Source organism: Cinclus cinclus, chromosome Z, assembly GCF_963662255.1.
Source record: "Cinclus cinclus chromosome Z, bCinCin1.1, whole genome shotgun sequence".
Taxonomy (NCBI): Eukaryota; Metazoa; Chordata; class Aves; order Passeriformes; family Cinclidae; genus Cinclus; species Cinclus cinclus.
Genome location: NC_085084.1, coordinates 46118803 through 46144030, shown reverse-complemented (window position 1 = coordinate 46144030; position 25228 = coordinate 46118803). Strand labels below are relative to the sequence as shown.

At 36.8% G+C, this 25228-nt stretch overlaps 1 protein-coding gene across 1 annotated transcript; it reads right to left on the bottom strand.

The window, feature by feature from the left end:
* Positions 1 to 2431: 2431 nt before the first annotated feature.
* Positions 2432 to 22715, bottom strand: HSD17B3 (hydroxysteroid 17-beta dehydrogenase 3). Its single transcript, XM_062513938.1, is given in 9 exon segments — positions 2432 to 2551; positions 2855 to 2907; positions 3200 to 3212; positions 4617 to 4698; positions 8603 to 8654; positions 9123 to 9289; positions 20368 to 20419; positions 22533 to 22563; positions 22566 to 22715. Coding segments are annotated over 9 exon segments (696 nt in total). The 5' UTR covers positions 22692 to 22715.
* Between the last annotated feature and the right edge of the window lie 2513 nt (positions 22716 to 25228).

The window sequence follows — 25228 nt, the reverse complement described above, 5'->3', positions numbered from 1 at the left end:
TCCTTTGCATTATGCAAAAAAATCTCAATTATTTATTAAGAGTCCTTGTTATCTTCATGCTCTTTTACAAGTACTTTTTGAAATGCAGATGTTAAATAAACATGCAAAATTAAAAGATACATGAAAATTAGTGATTTTTAATGAATAATGCATCTGAGCAATTAGCATAAACTAACCTAGCCCAAGATAGAATAATTCTGTTGGAAAGGACTTAAAGAGATCATGTATTTTAGCTGTCTGACCACTTTAGGGCCGACTAGGAGTTAAAGCCCAAGGTGAAGAGCATTGTCCAGATGCCCTGACAGGTACAGGGCATCCACTACCTTTCTAGGAAGCCTGTGACAGTGTTTCACCATTCTCTCACTATGGAGATTCTTCCTAATGTCCAGAGCAGAGAGAAGAGATCAGACCCTCCCTCTCCAGGTGCCCTCCTCAGGAGCTCTACAGAGCAATGAGGTCACCCCTGAGCCTCCTTCTCTCCAAACCAGACAAACCCAGAGCCCTCAGCCGCTCCCCACAGGGATGTGCCTTCCAGCCCTTCCACCAGCTCTGTTGTCCTCCTCTGGACCATTCCAGGACCTTCCCACCCTTGTCAGACTGTGGGGCCCAGCACTGCACACAGGACTCAGGGTGAGGCCGCACCACGGCTGAATCCAGCAGGATGATCCCAATCAGGGCTGGTGATGCTGTGTCTGATGCTCCCTGGGATGGGGTTTGCCCTCCTGGCTGCCCAGGCACACACTCCTGACTCACCCTGAGCTGCTGCCAACCAGCACCCCCAGATCCCTTTGGCAGGGCTGCTCTGCACACTCCTCTCCCTGCTTGTACTTGTGCCTGGTGTTACTCCCAATCCCAGGGCCAAAATCTGGCATGAATTGAATTTCATGCCATTGATAATTGCCCAATGCTACAGTATATGCAGATCCGTCTGCAAAACCAAGAGACAGAAGGCACCTTTAACAGCACATCTCAGTTGGAATCATCAGCACACCTTCTAATGGTGCATTCAAATCCTACATCCAGATCATTGATAAACTTGTTGACCAGAACTGGTCCTACAATGAATTCATAGGAGCACCACTGGTGATTGCTCATCAGGCAGATGTAGCCCCACACACTAAAACCCCTGAAGTTCTGACATTCAGCCAGTTCTCCATGCAGCACACTGAACCTGATCATCACAACAGCTTGTCCAGAAGAACACTTTGAGGGACAGCATCAAAAATCTTACTAAAATCTTACTAAGTATTACTAAAATCAAGAACAGTCTCACCCATCACCTTCCTTTCATCCACTAGGCAAGTCATCTCATTCTTGATAGGTATCAAATTAATTAATCAAGACTTTCCATATGCCTGGTGATTGCATTGCCCTTGAAATACATTTTAATATCACGTGATCTGATTTCACAGGCATCCAGTCAAAAAACCTGTCTTCTGGATTCATTCAGCAGTGTAGAACTACTGTGCATGCTTTTCATATGTTGCTTCCTCTTACATCCCAATATTGGATATTGTAAAGGTCCGCAATATTTACAGGCTCTGGAAAGAAATATAATTTTTTTATCATTGCAGACTTCCCAAAGCCCAGTGTGTGCTTTACATTCTGACAGATTTCTTTTTCTCTTCTTTCAAATTTCCTTGAGTTTTCCAAAGAAATCAAAGACACAAGACACTCACTGAAAGCATGAAAATACACTGTGAACAAGACGGAAATAAAACAAATTATTGTTTTATTCATAAACAACAAATAAGCATAATTGTTTGTGACCTTCAAGATTATGTTCAAATGGTAATATAAATTTCTTAGAGCCTATATAAGGCCAACAAAAGCTATTACTTCAGGTTTTCAGTAACTGCATTTTTCTTTGAGGAAAACGTTAATTCCTTTGCTTTCAGCAAAACTGTTCCCTTTTTTATACTTGCATTTAATGCTCATCATTAGCAGCTGCTGTGTATAAATATTTACTCTATTTTGTTAGCATAGTATCCAAGGAAATGATGTCTCTGTGATAGTACATTCTGGTTTTATGTCCTTCCTCTCCCCCACTAATAACTTTTGAAATTGCTGGCCAATTTTTGTGAAGGAGTAGAGCTCTTGGAAAATTCATTAGAAAGGTCATGAAAACAGGCATCTGGAGAGAGGATAAGGACTAACCTGACATCAAACTGAACGCAGCTCAAGACTCATAAGCAGAGAAAACCATATTGTGCTGTTACCACTACATTTTACTTGTGTATTCATCTCTTCATATTTTACTGGTGCCATATTAACTTTAACAACCCTTTGTCTCTTTCTCTTTTGGTGTCCAAGGTCTACAGATACAGTGAAAAGAACAGGCTGAGCCCAGACAGCCTTGGCTGAAGCTTTGGAAGTCATTTACACACAACCAAATTCAGTCAGATGTTTCATGCGTGAAACATGCAAAAAACTAGCCTCCAAATGTGATATACTCCAGTGATTCTCTAATAAACTCTTCTACTGTCTTTGTAATAACACCAGGGTTTTGGTACATTGTCACTGGAGCAGAAACACAGTAAGGAATCACTACCTAAAATAAAAAATAACAACAGTGTGATGCCTTCTAATACTTACATAAGGTACTTTGCAGAATCCCACAGCATCTGACATATTTTTATATATATTTTAACATATGGATTAGGGCACAATGTGGAATAAGTGATAGTACTATGGTGAAAAATAGGAATAAAGCTGCATAGAGAGGGGAGAAAGATCTTTGGCAGAGTGACCCAGCAGTTAGCTGAAGGCAGCTACACAAGAGAAGTTTAGGCATCTCAAATATTCTAGGAGAATTTGCTAAAATGAAGGCTAACATGGCAAGATATGGCAACACCTGTACGATAATTACCTTTGCCTTATACTCTGCTTGTAGTAGTTGTGGAAGTACTTATAAAAGTCTAGAATATAAACAAACCAAATAAAACAAAGCATTAGCATAGGAAACTAAGTGCTTTCACTATGCTCAGAAATAAATGTGAACGTGTCCTTAACAGAAATGGCATTTGTGTTACCATCATACAATCTAAGGCCCAGTGCAGTGGTAGGAAACACAGAAATGAAATTTTCAAGATGCAGTTTCTGCTGGCGCACATGAGCGAACCTGACCCTTTCTCTGCACCGGGAAAGTCAGAACCTGGCACTATCCTGAGCTAGACATGCAACAAGTACTCCTGCAGACTGCACTGGAAGCTCTGACACTTCTTTGTAAAAGTAGAGATATACATCTCCAAGCCCCACTTATTCTAGCTATTGTCTGTTGTGGCTCTCTGCCCTGGATGACACCGGCCGTGCCAGTCAGACACTTGCACTCCTGTTTCTTTTGCAATAAAAGGAGCAAAATAAAACTCATGCCTTCCGTGTTTACCTAGTAGCATAACCTACGTAAGATACAGATAAGTGTTTCAAAGTTAAGTATTTCTGAATTTGAAGGAAAGTTTTAGCTTCAATCTTTTAGATTTATCTTTCTAAGTTTTTGTCCACACCATGAAGAGTATGCATATACCAACTTCATGCAAATGTTGATTTTCTTTCAAGAGAGATTTTAGGAGTTAGATCTTTGAGAAATAGTCAGAAACTTGACAATTTTGAATTTCTCCCCTGTAATTAAAAATAGGAAACTCTTGGTAAGGAAAACAAAACAAAAAAGACTGTTTTTCAAACCCATTATTAGACAGTCTTAAAATTGTAACACCAGCACTGTCATGATATTGCATGATATAAAGCTGACAAGTAAAATAATTTCCCTTCAGGGGATTAAATATAAAGTTATAAACAAACTAAACAAAACAAAAACCAAGCCAAAACAAAAGAAACCCCAAAGTCAAAAGACATCTGAGAATGAAAAAAGACAACACAATCTCACCAATGTACCATATCACTTAGAAATAATGTTAAGTAAACATTTTTAAAGATCTAAAACTCTCTGGTTTGAATGAAGTTCAAATTTTGAGCAATAAGGGATTTACATAAGAAGAGGAAAAGGAAAAAAGAAAGCTATACTTTCTTACCAAGAAAGCTCTTTCTTTCTTTTTCCTTTTTTTTTCTTTCTTTTTCTTTTTTTTTACCAATCTAAACTTTAGCTATGTTCAAGAAGTATCATTAGAATTTTTCATTTGTAAGAAACCTAAGCTGATCAAGTTGCTTTTTTTGAGTTTTACTCAAAATCATTCATTCCACACTTTTATAAGTTCAGAGCAAAAATTTAAGGTGAAATCAATGTAGTTAGGCAACTTGCCACTCAGCTACCAGAATTTTATTCTTGGTTCCATACACAAAACCTAGCACTTTTGTAAGTTTTAGGTAAACTAAATAAGTGAGCCCAGTAAAATTCATCCCTTCCCAGAATGGAGATTGTGAACACTGGTATAACACTATTTAACCAAAGACAAAAAATATTTCAGGGATCAGACATACCCCAAGCTGGATTTCATTTACATAGTTTCACTGATTCTTAGCTCTTAGGTAGTACTAATTTACATTACTTCATTATTTTAATGAACCAATGCTATTTGCATACTGATCATATGTTATACTGATCCAATGCTTTGATAAACACTTAATGGGGATGTCTCAATAAAGCAATGGGAAAGATTTACCTTAGTAGCTGAGTATGTTGTATATCATGGACAAGGGAAAGTATTCAAACCAGGGGACAGATTCAGAATTAGACCTTTCTGACTGAAATTTAATTTAAACAGTTACATTCTGTTTACACTTTACAGGATTATAGTAAAAGGCTGCATGAGCAGAAAACATTTTTTCCCCAGAAGTCATAGCTCCCCTACTATAATGTCAATTATGCTTTCAAAAGATCTCATTTTTATAGTTTAATTTGGTCTAAACCAGCCAGAAATAATGTCATAAGTGAAATTTAACTGCCTACTGCAATCAGAACCATGGGAACATTGTATATGCAACTGTACATCTAACAGAGAAAAAAGTCAGTCATCAAAGGAAAATTTTATTCTCCTAAGTAATTGGCAGACCCCTTTTGCTCTTTAGCACATTCTTTTTCCTGCTCTATGGACCTGTTGCTTTAACTTCCCCATTCACAACTCCCTGTACACATCACTAAAACCCAATGCATTTTGCAAAAAGGAAAAAACAAAACAAAACAAAATGAAAATTAAACAGTAAGAGAGGTTTTTTTAGCCAAACTAAAAGCATGTTCTAGCCTCCAAAATGCAGTATTTAACAATGTTTCCTAGAAAATCCATCCAAAGACCCTAACTAGTTTAGGGAACCCATGTCTATAACACATATAGTATTAAATGAGCAACAGTGATCCTTAATCACAGAGATTAATCATTATCTCTGATTAGTAGTATGGGTATTTCCAGAGCTTGAAAAGCATTATTCCAAGCCCAACTACCATGCTTAGAAGAATAGGTAATATATTCAAACACTGTTTCTTACTTGATTAGGCCCATCACATCCTATTTTATGTCTGCCACACATTTTTAACTGGCAGCAGATATATATTCTATTTTCTGCTCTGTTCTGTAATTGGCTGACCATTAGTAGGACTTTCAATAGATATAATGATGCAGCACTAACAGCAGTAGAAGATATCTTACTGACTGATAGACTGTGAAGTCCAGAAGTCCATAATGAAAAAGCCTAACTAGCACTAAAGGCATTGAAGGTAGAAGCTAAAAAAATTCAAAGCTATAGAAAAAATACCTTGGTTGCATCTGTTTCAATTTTTTTTTTTCCATCTATAAGAAAAGTATTTTAACAATTATTTCCATTCCCCATCTTCCTGATAACATTTTTGAACTGATTTTATTTTAAAAAGAATTTTTTTTTCACTTGATCAAGCCAGATACATATAGTTCAAATACTTAAAATATGGCATATTCAACATTCTGGAAAATATTTTAGAAGTGCTTGTGGCCTGAAAATCATCTGAATTCTCAAAAAATTCCACAGGTTAGTCTTCTAAGCAGTGAGAGTCTTCTGTTTATCCAAAGCTTTTCAACAGTTTCTGAATTTCCTCATTCTTCAACATGGTACTATAAATGCAAAGAGCAAGTAGACTCTATGTTCTTTTTGCATTTTTACTTCTGCCTGTAGCTGGACCAGATATTGAAGAAAATCAGGAAATTATGTCATTTTTTTCTGCTTCCAAAAAGAACTTTAGGATCTTTTTTAGTGCTAATTATTTTATTATCTTTTTCATTCTTACTTTAGCAATAGGCTTAATCATGCAGCTGATTTTTAAAGTGAAATTAAATGCATTTTTTCAGGTAAGAAATCAGCTTTTCTTTTTAAAGGTATTATTGATAGTAAGCCTAAGTACAAAAGAGAAGTCATACTTACACTATGAATTTTGTCAGGACAGCAGTGTGACTTAACTTCTAAAGAGCAGTAGTGAAAAGTAGTGCAAATTAATGTCGCAGTTTAATTGAATACTTGTTATTTCCTGATTATTTTCTTAATGGTGTCACAGAGGATAGTAGGAGCAGTGTGGGGTTCACAAAGCCTGACAACAAAGGCCACTCACATCAGGCTGGGTGAAGAGGAATTTCCAAAGCAAGTGCAAAACATGGGAAAAGGCCCTTCTTTTGCAGTGCTGAAAAATCCCACTGACATCTGTGGGAGCCAGGATACCTGGACCTCAGGCACTACACTGCAAGAAATGGTGAACAGTATCTTAGCAGGAGTCCAGACAGGGAGAGGAAAGGAAAATCCAAAAAGATTTAAAGATTATTTGGACCTAACCATGAGGAATGCTGGTTAGGAGAATACTTTCTTCTCTGTAATTTGGAGGAAAGTGAGTATTTGTGAGAGACTGAAAAGGGTGTGGTTGCAGCAGTGGGGAAAGCAATGCCCAGGCACCACAAAATCAAAAGAGGTTGATTCTGAGATATATGTAAAGTGGGAAATGACAAAAAGAAAAAAACATTTGTGTGCAGACTGAGAGGGTACAAAATGGCATGCGTATATATATATATAGCATTCAGGTATTGCAGATATTTCTGTTCTATTCACATATGAATAGAATAAATCCTAGGAGCAGAAATGTCACGAAACTACTTACAGAATTTACTTCCATTGATTAGTATCACAGGATTTATTATCTTAAGTAATTAAGCAGGAGTACAAATTTGAGATGTAAATTTTGAAAGCCAGAGAAAGACAAATATCTGCTGTCAATTTTTATGTCATTTTTAGAAAGACATGAAAAGAATAAAAACCAAGGTTGAGATCTTCTGCTCATGTTCATGTTAACACGCTGCTTGCAAACAGCAGATCAATATAAATCTTAATCAGAGTTGAAAGGCATGAAATACTAAATGTTCTTGGAAGGGAAATGGCTAACCAAAATTAGCACCAGGGGGCAACAACACAGAATTAGGAGACAGTTCCTGGAGTTTCTGTCCTGCATTGAAATAAAGCATTTTGACAAAAGAGAATTGTGACAAAAAATGCAAGAGCAGTGCTGAAATTCAAACTGCAGATTTACCTCTCTTGAAAACTTTAATTCTGAAGCAAATCTTCCTGCATACCCAAACAAAAATTATTAGCAAGATGTTTTTGCTTTTTCAGCTGGATTTCAAGGATGTGTTTCAACTGAGAAATTCTGTTAAAAAATTTCCAATCACCTCTGATCAAAATATTTCACAGGCAATAGAAAGAGGTGGGTTCCTTAAATTAACACTGACTTTCCTGCTGAAAATCACTGTCTGTTGATGAATTAAATGATAAGACACGCTAAAGCTAGTTTGTCACTGTAACATGGGACTGATTTTTTTCCAATGAAGTACATTACAGACCCAGAACAGATGGGAATGTGTCACATACCTACCTGGAACAGAAATAATACTGCAGTTGACAAGTTCCTGCAGGAAGCAATGAAACAGTAAATTCATCCTTAATCAGAGTTTGAGGGAAGCAGCCTGCCTGAGATTTTCTGATTTGGAAGAGATGATGACTGAAAGCTGAATGAATCCTGAGAGAGGTCCTAGCAAGACACACACTTAGAAATTCTGGGATTTTCATTGCAAGTGATATAGGGGTAAATAACAATGAGGCAGTGGAGAACTTGATCACATTCTTAATCCTGTCATCCTATTCATCCTCTGTAAATTAATCCCCCCACAAATTAAACAGTGTTTAAATGAGGTTCCTTTCCTTTTTTTTTTTAATTTGGTTTGTTTTTTTCCACATACTTAAGCAACATGTTCCAAAGAAAGTAAGTTTTAACAATGCTAACAAGAACCCAGTATTTTCAGCTGTGGCTGTGAATGGACTGGACCCCATTACACTACAAGCCAGCAGGGAGTCAGAGGGTCTGCTAATCCCTGCTACAACCCGGTCAGCTGTCCTCTCCCCTCTATTGCTGGATGCTTCCTGCAGTTTAGCTGAAATCTACCATTCTTTTTCTCTTTCAAGCTCTTCCAAGCATTGAAACCAAATCAAAATATGCTTCTTCAGGCCCAGTTTCCACCCCAACTAAACAGTTAATATTTGATTGTAGCACAGGCAAAATCTGTGCCTTGTTCAATGAATTACAATTCTCCGTTGTTATATTCAAAGATGAAATCCACAGAATAATCCTACCTCCTCTATGGTTTACCTATTAAGGAAATGGTATGGAAGAGGATTATGACGCATTACAACATTGTTAACTAGTCAGGAAAAATGCAAGGTTTAGAATCAAATCTAGACAAAGTGCATAGTTCTAGTTAAACAAGTTACTTCTCCTCAAGACCCAGAAGGTTGTGAGCTGCATGTGAAGAGATACACTACTTAGCATCAAATCTTTTTCTCAGTGAAGTCACCGATACTGATGAGTGTTGACTCTGGGGAACAGAAAAACAGTCTGTTGTTGAAGTTGTTTGTGTATTGTTGCTGTTGTTAAATTTTTTTCACTATTGAAGGCATTCATTTCTTTAAAAATAAAAAAACCTTTCCGAAGCCCCATCTTTTCACTGTTGCTTCATGAGTCACACCAGATAATGACCCACAGACTCACTATGCATACTTCATTTCAAGCATTGGATAACAAGTTCTTAAAACACATCATTTTTACAATGGTCTGTTTGATACATTACAGCCATAAAATATACATCAATTAATAGACCTCAATGACTGACTCAGAACACCAGTAACTAAGCCTTTCACAACTTTTTCAGTGTTCTCCTACACTGAATTTTTAGTGAAATCAGCTTGTGTAACCTTCATATTGTGATCTGTGGCAAGCTCTGTAACTACAAAAAACCCAAAAACCAAAGACCAACCAGCCAAGAAAACCTGTTTGTATCTACTGAGAAAGAGAGCTGTAATAAGTAATTAGAGAAACAACCTGATATCTTGCTAAGAAACATCCACCATACAGCAAGCAATTGTTTCAACCTTTTTTTACTCTAAGAAATAATATAGCAGAAGCATATCACTCTCACTCTACTCAGTTGTTTTCTGGAAAATGGCCTGGCCAATACAAGATGAATTTATGCCCTGGAATCAGTAGAATTTTTCTAACAAGATGTAGACAACATTTAGTCCTTCAGTAAGGTAAAACAACACAAATTCAGAAATAAGCCATACAGGACTTCTTTCCCTTGTTATCACAACATTTATAAACACTGTCAGTATAATTAGACAAATGAATGTGAATGCCAGATCCCCTACACAAGCACAGCTTTGCAGAAAATTTTAAAATAATTCTGATGGATAGGATAAGCATTTTAACAAGTGGAACTTATCTTTTTACACAAGAGAAGGGGTAAAGAAGGATGGATGGGATGCAGTGTTTTCTGCATTATTTTTTAAAAATTCCTTGCCTGTTTTGATATTTGCATTCTCATAATTTGAACTTTTCTCGGGCTTTTGCTGCACTAAAAGACATTTTAGGGAGGTTATAGCTTAAATTTTACAAGGTCAATTAGAAGGGAAAAGGAAATGTGTGTGATTTTTCCAGTATCATTTCTATGCAGGAGGATAGTCCAGCTGTACATTGCCATTTTTTCTCAGCAGTTGATTTATTGCTGTGCATATTTTCAATGCAGTTTCATGAGGAAAAGAAGTAGAAGTCCTATTTACTCATTTTTAAAGGCAAGGCTCTCCTTTAAAGGGGCCCAATAAGGTTTCCTCTAACTAGATGTTCACATTGTAAATTTTTGCTACTAAACCTGCTTTCAAGTTTTATGGGGAACCTGAAATCCAGATGAAGTTTGCTGAAAAAAGTGACAGGCAAAGCCTGGAAATGTCAATAGGATATCAGATTGCAGGGTCTCTGCAAGTGGCAGGAATTCAGGTGCACACACATGGCACGAAGTGCATATGGCTTTCAGGAAAATGTCTCTTCCTGGTTTGTATTCTAATTTTATGATACAGAGAACAGAGAGCAGTGCCTTGAATAGGAATCAGACTTTTTTAATTATTACCCAGAAATTTTGTTTTATCCATTGGTGCTCATTCACTAAGAAGAGGCCTTGTGCCAGCTCCTGCAGGAGAGTAAGGATGCAGAAAGCTGGCTTTGGGTCCAGCAGGCCAATTTGCAACAAATCAGAACTCTGTCAGAGGATGCTCCCTTCCAGTTGTTCCTTTTTGCCCCTCTAAGCTCTTTGCAAACTGCAAATCTTGACCACCTTACACTAGTCAAGTAACACAGTTTGAGGAAATAGCAAGCACACTGACTGCAGATCTGAAATGTGGGTTGCATCTTGCGTGCAGTTTTAGAGGACATCTGTCTCCATGACAGAAGAAAGGAGGAAGGAGTGCCCTTTTTCTTGCCCTCTTTCTAAGCTGCAGTTCTGTGTATGAAAGGGACAAAACATCCTTTGAACCTTCAACCTATAAAAGCAACTGTAGTGGCAAATGACCCCGTCATGGTCCCAGTCTGGGCGAATGGTGAAACTATAAATAAAAGGACATTGTGAGTGTAAATGCAGTAAGTGGGAAAGAATAGAGCAACAGCTGGAGCAGACACCTACAGTGACCTTCTGATTGAAGAGCTCTATAAACAAAATGAGATGGTCTTAAAAAGTGTAGTGACGTGGTGGCCATCCTTCTCGTGGGCAGGCAGAAGGGCAGCCAAAACTAGAGAAACATAAAAATGAGGATCAAACAACCCATTTGGACTTTCTCCGCAACTCCTTGTCTGTACAGAACCATACAGCTGCAAACAGCACTGTCAGCCAACAAACAAGTACTCCAGATGGCTTTCCTCTGTCTCTTTCAAGAATAAACCAATATATTAAAAAACAATAAAACTCTCATGCTGACAAATGAATTATCCAGGGATAGCTCTTCAAAAAATTATATCAATTCTGCAAAGGAGAGAGCCAAAAACCAACTTCCAACATTTCTTATGTCTCTCCCTCTCTGTGACAAGGATTTATGATAGTCTTTGAAGATACATGCCATTACATCTCTTTTTAAAAATCTTAAGTGTCCTGGAAGCAAAAACCCTAGCTTTTCAAACACCAGAACAGGTTATTGTCCCTATTTTTTTTTTTTTGTTGGGTTTTTGTTTGTTTGTTTTGTTCTGTTTTGTTTTGTTTTTTAATAATTGAGTACAAACTAATTTAAGGAAAATTAAAAGTGGAAGCAAGCTGGTTAACTCTATATGTTGTAAGATGTATCACTAAAACTTACACATCTAACTTGTTCTGACCTCAGACAAATTGGGAATCTACTTGTCAGGTAGGATAATGTGCTGCTTTTTGAAATTTACCAAAAAGATAATAAATCAGAATGAATCATTAAGTTATTTAGGATATACAGCATTCCAGAATAACTCCCCTCCTATTTAGATAGTTCAGAGAGTTATGAAGATGCTCTGAAAATCAAAGTAGCAATACGAATGCCCGAGTGGCATAAGAACTGATCTTTGTAGAAAGACCTTCTTGAAGTACTACAGTAACATTTGGTTATATAGAGAGAACCACTGAGTCTAAGATGGTGTTCATGGTCAGTGGAAATTTGCAGGTAGGAGAGCAAATTGAGGAGTTTACCTTAAGGGATCAGCAAGACACAACAGACATTATTAACAGCTTTTTAGAATGCAGAAAGGATGTGTGAAATTAGATGATTTATGCTAGTCAGCAAATTCACGATGTTACCTGGTTATTTCTTGGAGCAGGCAGTATAAGATCCAGAGGACGCAGCAGAGCAGAATAGAAACTCAGCCTACAGCAGGGAGGACAACTGAATGAATTAACATCTTCACAGGTCTTCGTGGGAGCAAGGCATATTTTGTCCTGGGCTGTGTGGGTTCCTCTTTTAATTCACTACTTTATTCTGTATTAGCAGGTATAATTTCTGTATAGTTTCCTGGATCACCAAGTCCAAATTCAATAACTCTGTGCTCTGTTAATCTGAAGTGCTACAGCTGTATTTTTATTGTATCTGAGGATCACACACCTTATTTTCCATTAAGCAAAAAACTCTAACCTTCTGGTATAGTGGTTTGATCAATGTTTCACTACCACAGTACTAAATGTGTTAAATGAGCAGTATACCTGGGGTAGTGATTCTGTCTGTCCTCTGTAACACCTACTTTGGTGTTTTTTTATCTCATTTTAAAAGAGCTTTCCAGTCTGAATGAATGGAAATCTGGTTTTCAATTCCAGTGTGTCTTTAGAGAAATGTTTTTCTTACTGTTGATTTAAGCTGGCTCCAGCTCTCAGTGCTGTTCTCAGGCACACCTGTGGCCCACGGAACATGGAAAGCCAAACATTGAGATGTCTGTAACTACCCACAGTTTAGACTCTTTTAATTTATAGGACTCGGTATCCAAACAGATGTGGCAGTATAAATAGGCAAATAATACAATCAGTTTGAAAATGGAGCTAGCCTTTTCAATATAATGTCCAATGGACTGCAAAGAATATATGGTATCGATATTGAAAAAAAAAAAAAGGAAGAAAGAGTAATTTGTCCAGAGCTCCCAGCTGCTTTTAGATCTTCCAAATCAGACACTCTATGCTTTTCATTACTGTATTTTTCTCTCTTTCCTTTTGTTTGTGCCATCTATTTGTTGTTAAGATACACATTTCCAACCTGACAGTAACAGATGACTCTGGCCAAAACCTGATGAAAACATTTGGAAGACTTCACTGAGATTTACCACCAATTTCAGCAAGCTGTGGGAAAGGCTATGCTATATTCCACAGCCAGGTGGAACAGTGTCTAAACATCATCAGTGTAGCCTGACTTCTGGGGTCACACCACACACCTCCCTGCACCTTGGATTACATGGATAACACTGCTGCTGTCAGTGAAGCTTGAAGATGTCAGTGAAGAAGTGAAAAGCCATGTGCAGGAAAAAAAAAAAAAATGAATAGAACACATTGGATAGAAAATTTCTGGGTCCATTCCTTGATTTTGGCAGCTGCAGGTTGAAAATTTGCAGACTTTTTCACCCAAGTCTTCCACATCCCTGATACATATGCTGCTCTCTTAGGTAAGTATCTGGGACCTGACACTGTGGGACTCAGCTGCTAAGCCTTCTTAAAGGCAAGTCTTTCCAACCTGTATAGATATAATCTTGAGTTGACACATACTTTTAAACATGTAAATCAAGGAATCTGCTGGATAGAAGCCATGTATAGAAAAAGAGACGGTGGAAAGAATGATTTTCATTATAGCAATCTGTAAAGTTAATGGAGGATAAAAAACTCATTTGACTCCTAAATAAATTCTAACTATCAATCTTAAAGTATTTATACAAGACATTCACCAGGATTAATGGCTAATTTCCTTTGAAGAAAATAAAGGGAACTTTAATTCTAAAAGCACTCTATTTAACTGTTTCATCAAGAGCCAAATGTAATTTGAAAGCCTTAAAAACTCAACCAACCAACAGCCAACCAAAAAACAAACCTGGTACTTTGATTTTGTTTTTATTCCTCTTCTGCTCTGTTCCAAGAACTACTTTAAAGGTAACTTATTTATCTGTATTAACATATTTTTAAGGGCAGATAAAGGCAGCAAAGAGCATACATTTTTTTTTTAACCCATTACACTCTTTGAAAGAAAGTGAATATTTTTAGAGTGATCCATGTCTAGAAGGGCTCAAGGGACACAGTAATATAAAAAATTTTTTAGCATTGAAGCCATGCTTTGAGGTACAGCTATAGCAACATCCAGCACCCTGCTGGGCTGGATACCAAGGGAAAAGACTTGCAGATCCCTGTAAAGCCAGCCTGGTAAATGGGAGGATGAGTTTGAAACACTTACTAAATTCAGTTCTCAGAAGTTCTCCTTATCATCACTATAGTTAATTTATCTCTTGCTGGGTACAAGAGAGGAATATAAAATTGTTAGGAAACAGTGAGGTGACAAGAATCTTTCCATTTTTTACAGTTTTACAAAACCAGTAATAATGAATTTTTAAATTGGTTTTCATTCACCTGTCTCTTGTCTAATGGATGCACAAGAAATGTTAATACCAGGACAAAAAATTATGAGTCTTCCAGAGGCTTCCAAAATATTTCCCTCACTGTACAATCTTGGACCCTTACAAGAAAAATACACTGGACAACAATCAAATCCAAATAATAGGAAAAAAAATAATTTGAGCCAACTTCAAATTAATTAAAGTCTTCAGGAAGAGAAAAACACATTAAATTTCTTAGAAATACATTTTTATTTTTATTTTTATTTTTATTTTTATTTTTATTTTTATTTTTATTTTTATTTTTATTTTTATTTTTATTTTTATTTTATTTTTATTCTTATTTGGGTTGGGGAGCCTGGTCCTGTTGCTGTCTTTTCAGTCATATTACGGCATCACCTTCCATCATAACTTTTTTTCTTGAGGAAGTACATTAAGCCTATTGAATTGAAGGCCTGACAGCTAGAAAAGATTTGGACTTTATAAAATTTTATTTAGTATAAATCAAATCTGGTGCAGGTTAGATGGATAAATTTTAACTGCTTTTTCTCCTAATTTTTAAATTCGTTGCAAATTCAAAATAAAAAATATTATTAAATCAAAGAAAAAAGGTGAATTATCTATACAAGTATATATAATATATATAGAGTCACAAAAAATGAGCAAAATAGAGTCACAAAATAGAGTCACAAAAATGCGCATCCACAAAGATACAAAGATTCCAGGCAATACCTGGAATTCTATAGCTGCAAACACTATTTAACATAACGATCCATTTGCAGTCAGTTTGTCATCACCATGTGCGGAAAAAGTGCAGAACAAATAGAGAATGGTTTTCTCCTGTTTTCCTGAGGTCTCCCATTCCCATCAGATTTTTAGGCAAAGTCTGGGAAAGGATCATGGCCCCAGTTTTTGAAATGAAGTTATTAACAAGTGTCAGCTGAGCTGCTTGTGTAAAGAAAGATAAAACTAAAACTAGAAAAATCCCGTGAGAGAAAGAAGAGAGCTAAATTAGATATCACAAAACATAAAGCTCATGTCATCTGAAAGAACCTTCAGATTTGCTTAGAAGAAGAAATAACTGCCAAAAGCAGTTACCCACTGAAGATCCATTCATTTCTAGAGTTGACTCCCTGTAACACTTTCTTCTTAGAACTATTTGAGGAAAGAGCTTGTCCTGTTGGGTTCTCAGGAAACAATGCAGAGAATGTTAAGAAATAATCTTTGTTCAAAAATTTTCTCCATCAAGAGTACAAGGAGATGATGCCCTGCTAAAGGCATTAGCCACAACAATTTGTTTTTTCAGCCTTTCTCACAATTCTGTTTTGTGGAAATCCTCTAACATAATTGATCAGGGATCCAAAGATAACTGCACAGACTTGGGTGCTTTGGGATTTCAAAAGTCTGCTTTAAATACTTCACTTCAAATTCTCAAATAGAGAAGTGTAATTGCCTACATATTGGTAGATTTTCCTTTGTCTGTAAGGAGTTTGACTCAAGGCATTTTCAGTCAGAGATATTATCCCTGTTTACAGGGTCACTTGTTCCTTTCTGTCACTTGGGAGCGTTTGGATAGTGATTGTTTATTTTTTTGGTATCTTCGGACACAAGACCAATTACCAGCCATGAAATACACACACAAAAAAAAGTTCTGCTTCACTGGGATTCTCAGTATCATATCAACTTTGTCTCTATATTTCATCTGATAGAAAACCACCCTCCTAAAACCTAAAGGGATTCTTACTGCTAAGGTTGCATTGTAGTTCACCTGAAAGCACGTTTTGGGCAATCATAAAATGTTACCTTATGAGGTGAGAGGAACCTCTCTTGCTGCTGTGCACCAGACTAACCAGAAGGACAAGGCATTTCTCAAGGCAAAGGAGGCCATACACCTGACTGGTCTCTTTTGCTTCCTCACACACATAGAAAATGTGCATCCTTTCCAGAAAGAAGGTTTTGTAGGACATTGTAATTACCATAACATACAAACAGACCCTCAAAGCAAACAAAAAGAACTGTGCTTAGAATTCCTTGGCCACCTGCAGGAAAGGTTAAATCTGGCCTAATAATTTAAATGATGGTAACTTTTAGTGTTGATGTCTTTAGCACAAAAAAAATTCTTAATATACAAAGGCTTTGACATTAAAGAATGATGTTTCCCTTCACAGTATAGAATAAGCAATGGTTCCCAGCACTGTGTAATGGGAAGCTGCATATGTTAGGAAATCCTGACTCCCAATGGCAAAGGAATAAAATGCTCCTGAGACTCAGTCTGCCTAAATATAAGATCATTATTACCAACTCCAGCCAAAATAAATCATTACAACTAAGCATTTAGAAATAGGGCTAATGATAAAGCAAATTAAGCAGAATCAGCACCTTGAAATCTCAAAAATTTTAAACCTACATTAAATGAGTATTAAGTCCCTCAGCATTTTCTAGAATGCTTTTACAGCTCAGTCTGAATTGATTTTTTAACCAATAAAGGTTCATGAAAGGCAAGATAGGTCTTAAATTCAAACCATGCCTGTAACTGCGACATTTACCTTGACAAATTCATTATATCCTACACGGGTCATTAGATGCAATAATTTAAGATCTTTAATAATGTTTTGTGGAATCTGTAGCTGCCTACAGTAATATTCTACTTCCTAGAAAAAATATTATTCTCTCTTGTCTAGGACCGTACTGATATGATCTGTGTTTCACCTTTTGTCTTCCTTTAACTGGGATTCAGAACTGTAGGGTCTGTATAAATCAAAGACTCATTCATTCTAAGTATTATTCAAATATTTCAACCCTGTACTTGGTCCAGTGCACCAGAACTCAGGTGACAGGGCAGGATGAACTTGCAATTTCTCTGCTAGCTCTTCATGCTCTGTGCAATGAAAAGAGAATAGCAGTATTTCCAGGAATAAATCCAAGAACAAGTGGAGAAAATAGAATACTTTACAAGTATTCTTGGAGCAGGATCCAGATCATATTTAACAGTTGTTATACAGCAGGTAATACTACACAGAATTTCAGGACAAGAAACAAATATTTAAGATTTGAGGAGCTGTTAAATTAGGAAATGAATGAATCTCAGATGAATGAAGCCTGTCTCAAAATGGTCTGCTGAAACAGTAATTGAACACAAGCACTGGCCTGACTTATAAGAGACTGATGAACTATTAATAGTAGCAAGAATGGCAACAACATGAGCCAAAACACACCCTGCTTATGCCCTGACATCACACGAGAAGTGTGAAGAGGCCAAACCATAAATCTCAGAGTATGCCATGGCCTTGTCCATAAACCCAGCAGGTCTGAGGTGCTATGTCAGTAGCAGATGACAAAGCACATCTGTAGTTACTACACCATAAAAGCAGAATAAACAAGACTACATCAATACCTGAAATGCTAATCCTTGGGTAGAGATGTGACAGACCAGCACCAGACTCACAAATAACTCGCTTGTGTTTCTTCTTGTATGTGTGGTGAGTTTAAACCCTATCAGCCAAGTGTAACAGAAGCCTGGCTTTTCGTATGCATGCATATGCAAACTAGATCCAAAATTCCAGTACTCTGACATCACCACAGTCAGTTAAAAAGCCAGGGTCTTCACCCTCAAGAAGGTCAGTCATTCAAAATAATTGTCTATTCAAAATACAAGTAGAGCCTTTAAGGAAGCCTGAATATTCATTCAGAAGAGGATAAGTTTGAGCTCCATGAGTGCTTGTCTCTCAATACAAGATAGTGAAACTAAAGGTCTGTGTCCTGGCATCAACAAAATAGTGTTCTGAGACCTCATGGTTGTCAGGCTCTTCACATAGCTCCAGGCAGCTTTTGAGCTTAAGAGACTTTTCAGAGTCCTGTATCTACGCATAAATCTTGGAAACAAGAGTATGGAACCTGTTGATACTGCAATCTCTCTCTGGACCTTAGTCTGCTGGGTATTACCAGACAAAATCCATGCTAGGATTTCCACATAAAACTGAATACAGGAAACCACATTCCACTAGCCTTCCAAAACACAAAACCTTCTCTCCTTAGAATCCCATAGCATATACTGTTAAGTGTGGAGACCTTGAATTAGTTGTGACTAATTATCAGCCCATGCCTGAGCTCCAAACATCAGAAAGAAATTCAGCACTTAACATCAGAACTAATACTCTAGAAGACTGTGTCGATCAAACATTACCTTCACATCAGCACATAACTCCAGAGGAACCTACACCTGAAGAACATCAGAGAATTTTGTACCCTGACATTTGAGCAGCAAGACAGCAGTTCTGAGCCAGAAACTTTGAAGGCACACAAACATGAAAACAGCAGGATCAGATTTATTTATCCACAAGACACACACAAGTGTGTTCTCCTACTAGAGCCAGCAAGATGGTGTGCCAAGCTATGAGCTCATGTGGTGTGGGCTTGGGATCTGTCCCACAGAGAAGTAGCTGAGCAAAGTTTCAATCAAAGAGACCACCTGGAGAGGATGGTACATCTCAGCATGGAGAAAGATGACTCTCAGTCATCCTACACATGCCAAAAATAATGAACAAACGGCTCCACAAAATCTATCCAGCTCCAGCCAAGGTTTTTTTTAAAAAAGGGCAGCAGTGAGTTTACTCTTTCTTATGGCATAATGCTACCATTCATATGTTATAGCCGGCCATTTAACGGGATTTACACTTGCATAACCCATACAGAGCAAATGAAGCAGAACAATGACAGAGGCTGCAATCTAGACATTCACAGGTTCTTGCAGCCTTCACATGGATAAAATATCACCAGGTGCTCACACAGAATATTAGTTCAGCAAGCTGCATAAACAGAAGACTTCACCCCAAGACATTATAACAATGTTTGGGCATTTTTGATGCCTGCTCTCCTTGTACTGATCCCATCTCATTCACCCTGACTTATGTATTCATCAGACCCTTCCCATTTACTTATTAATAGTGCAACTCTCTGAGTAGACAGGAGGCAGCATTTTCCCTTTTCTCCCATGGGATTTTTTTCACAACTATGAACTACTATTATAATTATTATTATAATACAACTATTACTGTATTGACATTCCCAGTAATGGAAGTCATAAGGAATGTAGGCATTTAAACAGTGCATAATGAAAAGACTAGTGCAAAAGTCTTGTGAATCAATTATTTTTTTTTCTTTTTCAGTAAAATACCTTTTAAAATCTATGAGCAGAAGGTATCATATCTAAACTCTTGCATGTTACAAGATCTCCTTTATCTCCCTGTTATCTCAGACCTGAAGACAGGAACTCATGAGTCATTGCTGTTTAACTTCTAGAAAGGGAGCCAGTTTAGGAGAGAATGCACTGCTCAGTAACAATCAATAATAGCAAGGCTAGTACAACACAATATAAGGCCATCCTGCCCTCAGTGCTGGCTACTATGGGTGAGTAGGAAGGTACTGCTGCAGTGCCTCTGCACAGCAGAGGCTACAGGGACAGCATGGAGATCCTCTTCCTCCTGCAGCCTCCCAGAGCTCCTGATTCTGAATTAAACCATTAGGTCTCCTTATATTTCCATGACTTGTAGTTTATATTAATTTATACAAGTTTATCCCTTATTTGTTATTTCAAATTAAGCTTTCAAAATGTGTTTGCAAGTGTAAGGCTAGAAAATGACAGACATTTTGTGTGTTAATACCAGACCAGCCCATTGCAGATTAGCTGTGAAACTGGGAAAAAAGGGACAATTTAGGAGTCTTCTTTCTGTGGATAGACAATAGGCCCTCTTCTGAATCAGTCATTTTAGTTCCCTGGTTTGATGAGACCACTGAGGCCCAAATGACTTTCCTCTGAAATGCAGCACTGATTTCCTTCCAGAATCCGATTCACTCTATTCTGGTTATACAGGAGAGAAAGATTAGAAAGATTTTTGTCACAGTAGCTTTGAATTCTAATTTTACTAATATGAAGACACTGATGGAGGGATTGCAGTTGTCATTTTGTTAAGATAAAATGAATTGTAGGTAATCTATTTTACCTGAACATATTGGAATATATTTTTCCAATCCCATCTCCTGGTCCTGTGACCACTGGAGAAAGCAAAAAAAGATACAGATTACATTTGGAGCTCTGGTTTAGCTTCTTCTCTCTGAATTGTTTAATCTTCATCATCTGCTTTTCTTGAACAATACAACCTAAATTTCTCCACTGAAGAATAGAATTAATCTTCTAATTATTTTCCCTTGTGACCTATGCATCTCTTAGTTCATTCAGCACATTCTGCCTTCAAACCAAATCTCTCCCCAGGGTAGCTCATTTGGTACAGGAGGTAGTAATTACTATCATTTTCAGTGGCGTCAACAAGCAACAAGTCAAGTACCAAAGAGCTGGCAGAATTTTCTTCCATATAGGTATTTTCACCAGTTCTGTTTTGCAAATTTTAAATTTATATGCTGGTGGCAGAATGGCAGGAGATAAAGACTAACTGGTAATTGAAAAATTTGTCACACAGGATTTCTGCCTGTAAGGAAAGATAACATCAAACTTGCCACCATCTATAAAATGTTCCTCCTTCAGAGCTGTACTACACAGTTTATTTTTTAATTTAGTCTAAGTGTGAAAATTAACAAGTTTTGGTATTTGTAAAGTACCCCAACCTTAAAACACTATGCATATAAATACCAAAGAGGAGCTGTAGAAAGAAAAATCCTTACCATCTGAGAAATACAGAAGAAATAAAGTAGCAAAGCACCAAAGCAGTTCCAAAGTAAAGCTGGTAGGTTTTAGAGAAAATGAAAAATTAGTCAATATAAAAAAAAATTGGTTCAGGATTTCTGTGTTGCCAGAGACACAGAAAGCAAGGTATTTTTGAATGGTTAGGTGTTGCCAACAGAAGAGCAATTACTTTCTCATTTCACAGGGAAATGAGATCCCAGTGAAGAAGCACTGTATATTTAATTTCCTAATAGACCTGTAGATGAAGTGTGAAGAGTCTTTTGAAAAACAAGCTTCCACATCCCAAATTTAATTTTCATGATTTTCAGAAACTCATGTGCCACATGACACCAAAAACTATTTGAGCCTTATGAATTTTACTGGGGCCAGAAAACTTTGTTTATAAAAACAGAGCATAAAGGTCCATTGACAGAAACAAGTCTTTCAACCTTAAGTGGAAAGAAAGATTTTACTCAGAAAGTTCCACATGCTGTTCCTCATCTCATACACAGAAAGGGAGGTCTTTGCCTCACTTAAATCAAAATGAGGCCTATGAAGTATCTGGTATTCAGGCAGGTTCTTCTACACAGGAATGGATTTAATATCTTAATCTGTTATGATGTGGCAATTAAACATACATTTAATAGTTAATTATATATTTAATAGATGTATTTTATATGTTTAATAATTTTTTATATCTAGCCCCATCAAGTCTAATGCAGGAAAAAGGAATCAAGCACAAATCTACTGTTCAGGTAATTTCTTAACAACTAGCTGCCATCAGCAACATCAGTAGCCAAGGAACTCAGAAACAGCAGCACCTGTTTAATTCCTGCTTTATACCGATCATCTAATATGGAACAAGCTTAAGAAGAAACATCAATGATCAATAGGAAGAAAAAGGTGCTTGTTAAACTTTGTTTAATTTTATTTTATGAAAATGCATACTATCTTAAAAAAACACTGCCAACTTGCAGCCTTTGAAGATTTTAGACTGAAGTAAATTTAGTTAATTAATGATATCATTAAGGATAGGTCAGCATTTTGGAAAAGAACACACTGGAGCAACATCAAGAGGAACAAGAAAGTTGGTTTGAAAACTGGAGAACATATGTTAGATATAAACTAGCAGCTTCACATACCAGAAAACTGAGGGTCTGGGCAATGCTATTAAAATAAAAGCATCTGCAGCAAAAAGAAAACATCAGAAGTAGCAACAGGGAGAGAATTCATATCTACATACCAGGATGTGAGCTGTTACCAGTCTGACTAATTTCCTATTCTCCCCAAGTACACAAAACCTACAGGTTCATAAACCCAAAGCTTTAGGGGAAAGGAAAAAGGAACTAAGCAAACCATACATAACAGAAACTGCATTTCATCTGAAGGAACGGGGTAAATAAATGCAAGGAAAACGATTCCTGATTAGTAATGTAACAATTAGTAATGCAACCTTCTACAAGTAGAAGGTGAAGCAGTTTCCTTTACCTGCCCAATCTCCCATTGACTGAAAAAAAAAAAAGCCTAAGGTAAAGAACTCCAGATGTATGGGAAAAGGTCTTTCATAAATCTGGTGCATTTTACCAGAGTACAGAAACAGATCAGATCCCCAACAAGACTGAGTAACTGATGCTGGAACACTTCCATGGAGAGCAAAGGTAGTGAGCTTGTATGAATCATACAGACTGCATTGAAAATGCCTCTTTCCAGCACACTGTTAGTCTCTGAGCCTTGGCAGAGAAGTGAGAGGATTAATCAAGTCGCACAATTTCATTTTTCCAGGAAATGTCCAGGATTTAGATTAGAATAACATCCCTACATTATACCCACGTTTGTAAACTATTGAGAAAATCCAAACTAAACAATGATTTCTGATATTGGCCTTAAGGGAAAGGTTTCACTCCTTTTCTGGAAACTACATAAACCCAAAAAAATAATTTTGCCATTATATAACTGTCATTGTTTGCATTCAGAGGGACCAGAGATGGGTCTAAACCAAGCCTCTGAAAAAAAATACTCCAAAGACAGATCAACACTACTTCTTACAGTGAAGAGTTAAATTGTAGCCCAGACACTTCTGGGACAAACTCACACTGACACCAGAGAAAAAGACTTATCATGTTACATTACTGACACCTTCAGACAGAAACCCAAAATTGTGCAGATACTTTACAAGTAAAGACTTTACAAGTAAAGTCTGAATCACAAGGAAGGTGACACTAGCTTACCTGTAACAAGAAGATAAAAAATCATTACTGTCTTATCTTAACAACAAACCCAGTTTCCTCATGCTAAATCTGCCTTAATTTTCCCCACAGGGGTTTACCTCATAAGTAAGCCCAGTCAATTAAATAAGGTTTGAATATTACATTTACAGAAGCATTTACAAACAGTCATGAATAACACAAAGAATCACTCACTATTCAAGGAATACTTTAAATTTGAAGAGGTTTCACTGGTTCCTACATGTAAAAATTACAGTGAATACCTCTTTTAAATTAATGCCCCCAAATTTAAAAGAAACCCTTCTATTTGATGAATGGAGTTAAAACACAACCTTCCACAGATGTCAGTCTCCTCTTCTGGACTTCCACATTCTTCCATGTTCAGATAGGTCTACAGAGCTTCACAGGCCCAATATGAGTAAATTATGCCAAGATAATGAGAAGAAAATTAATAATTTCTTAAGAATGTGAACAATCCTTCATTGAGCCCCGTCTAAGTTTTTTTTCTGAGGTAAGTTTTTTGGCATCTGATCCACAGGAATCACTGCAAGAACTTTACCCAGTGAATGGGCAGGAAGTTCCCTGGGCAACCACATTTTCTCACTTAATCTCACTTCACTACACCCAGGTCACTGCTAGAAAAATCCCCACAAAATTTAGACAAAAATTTTGAACAGGTCAATGCACAGGACAGTATTGTTTTCTGGTCCAGTAATTATTTTTCTTTGCATGTTTCCTTGTAAATATACCCTAGCACCTGTAATGGTACAAATATCATATTTAAAACCCTAAGTTTATTAATATGAAATCTGTAGAAAAGTAAGCAGCTGTGTCCTAAAAAAATCAGTTTAAATTCCTGTCTTATTAATTGAAAGACACAATTACTGATATTCTGGATGAAAAAGTCATGCAATTTCCTAAATTCTAACATGATGGTAGAGCCTGGTTCAGCCCAGATCCTTCCAGGGCTTTAATCAGCAAATTTACTGGATTCAACAGTATCTGAGATATAGATGAAAACAGTAAGTGACTGAAGCTGAGTTTCTTTGTGAAAATATGCAAGCAGTTGTAAGCAGTTCTAGATAGTACCTATTTCTTGTTATTCCTAGATTTATTTTTTAAACGATCCTGACTAACACTGTCATAAAGACTATGATTGTCAGGTCTGCATTTCAGGTGAGAAATCAAAGTCTGAAGCGCTATTCTATGAACAAGAAATTAAATAAAATCACTTCCACTGTGGTATAGAATGAACTAAAGAACTACTTTAAGAACACTATAACAGTTGGTCATATAAAAAGCAAATATCTGTGTTGTTCATGTGTTTGGGAAAATTATATGTATCCATCCCCCCCAAAAAACAACCCAAACAAAACACCTGTTAAAATCTGTATATTTTTATTTATAAAAGGTACAGCAAAATATTAATGAATTATATGCATATGTTATGTGTTCCTTTGTGGGAACTACAATTTACTTAGCAGATGCCTTTGTGTGTTCATCAGTATTGCAATCAAATGGCAGTCATACTAATTTCATAATTAATGAAAATCTTCCAATACCTTGTCTCATGGCAGAGTTAAGGTTCAGCAACTGGAACTGTAGAGGTAGAGATGATCTGAAGAAAGAGGAGCCTTATAAAATAATACGCTCAAAAATATTGTAGGTTTTTAAGCATAAACAAAATATTTAAAAACAGAAGAGAACTGAAAAACATTTGCTGCAACACTTTCCCTCCACAGGTTTTCAACAGACAGAAAATAAAAGTCACCTTCTTAGCCAGCTGTGAGAAAATTGATAGCTCAAATTTATCTTCTCACTTTGATTGTGCCTTCAAATGCCACTTGTAGTATCTGCAGTCACTGCTCCTTTTGCCATTCAAATCCATGCAGGCAGTCACTCCCTGAAGCTTCTGGTGTGAGTTACCCACATGTTTCTTAGATCTAATTCAGACTGGTC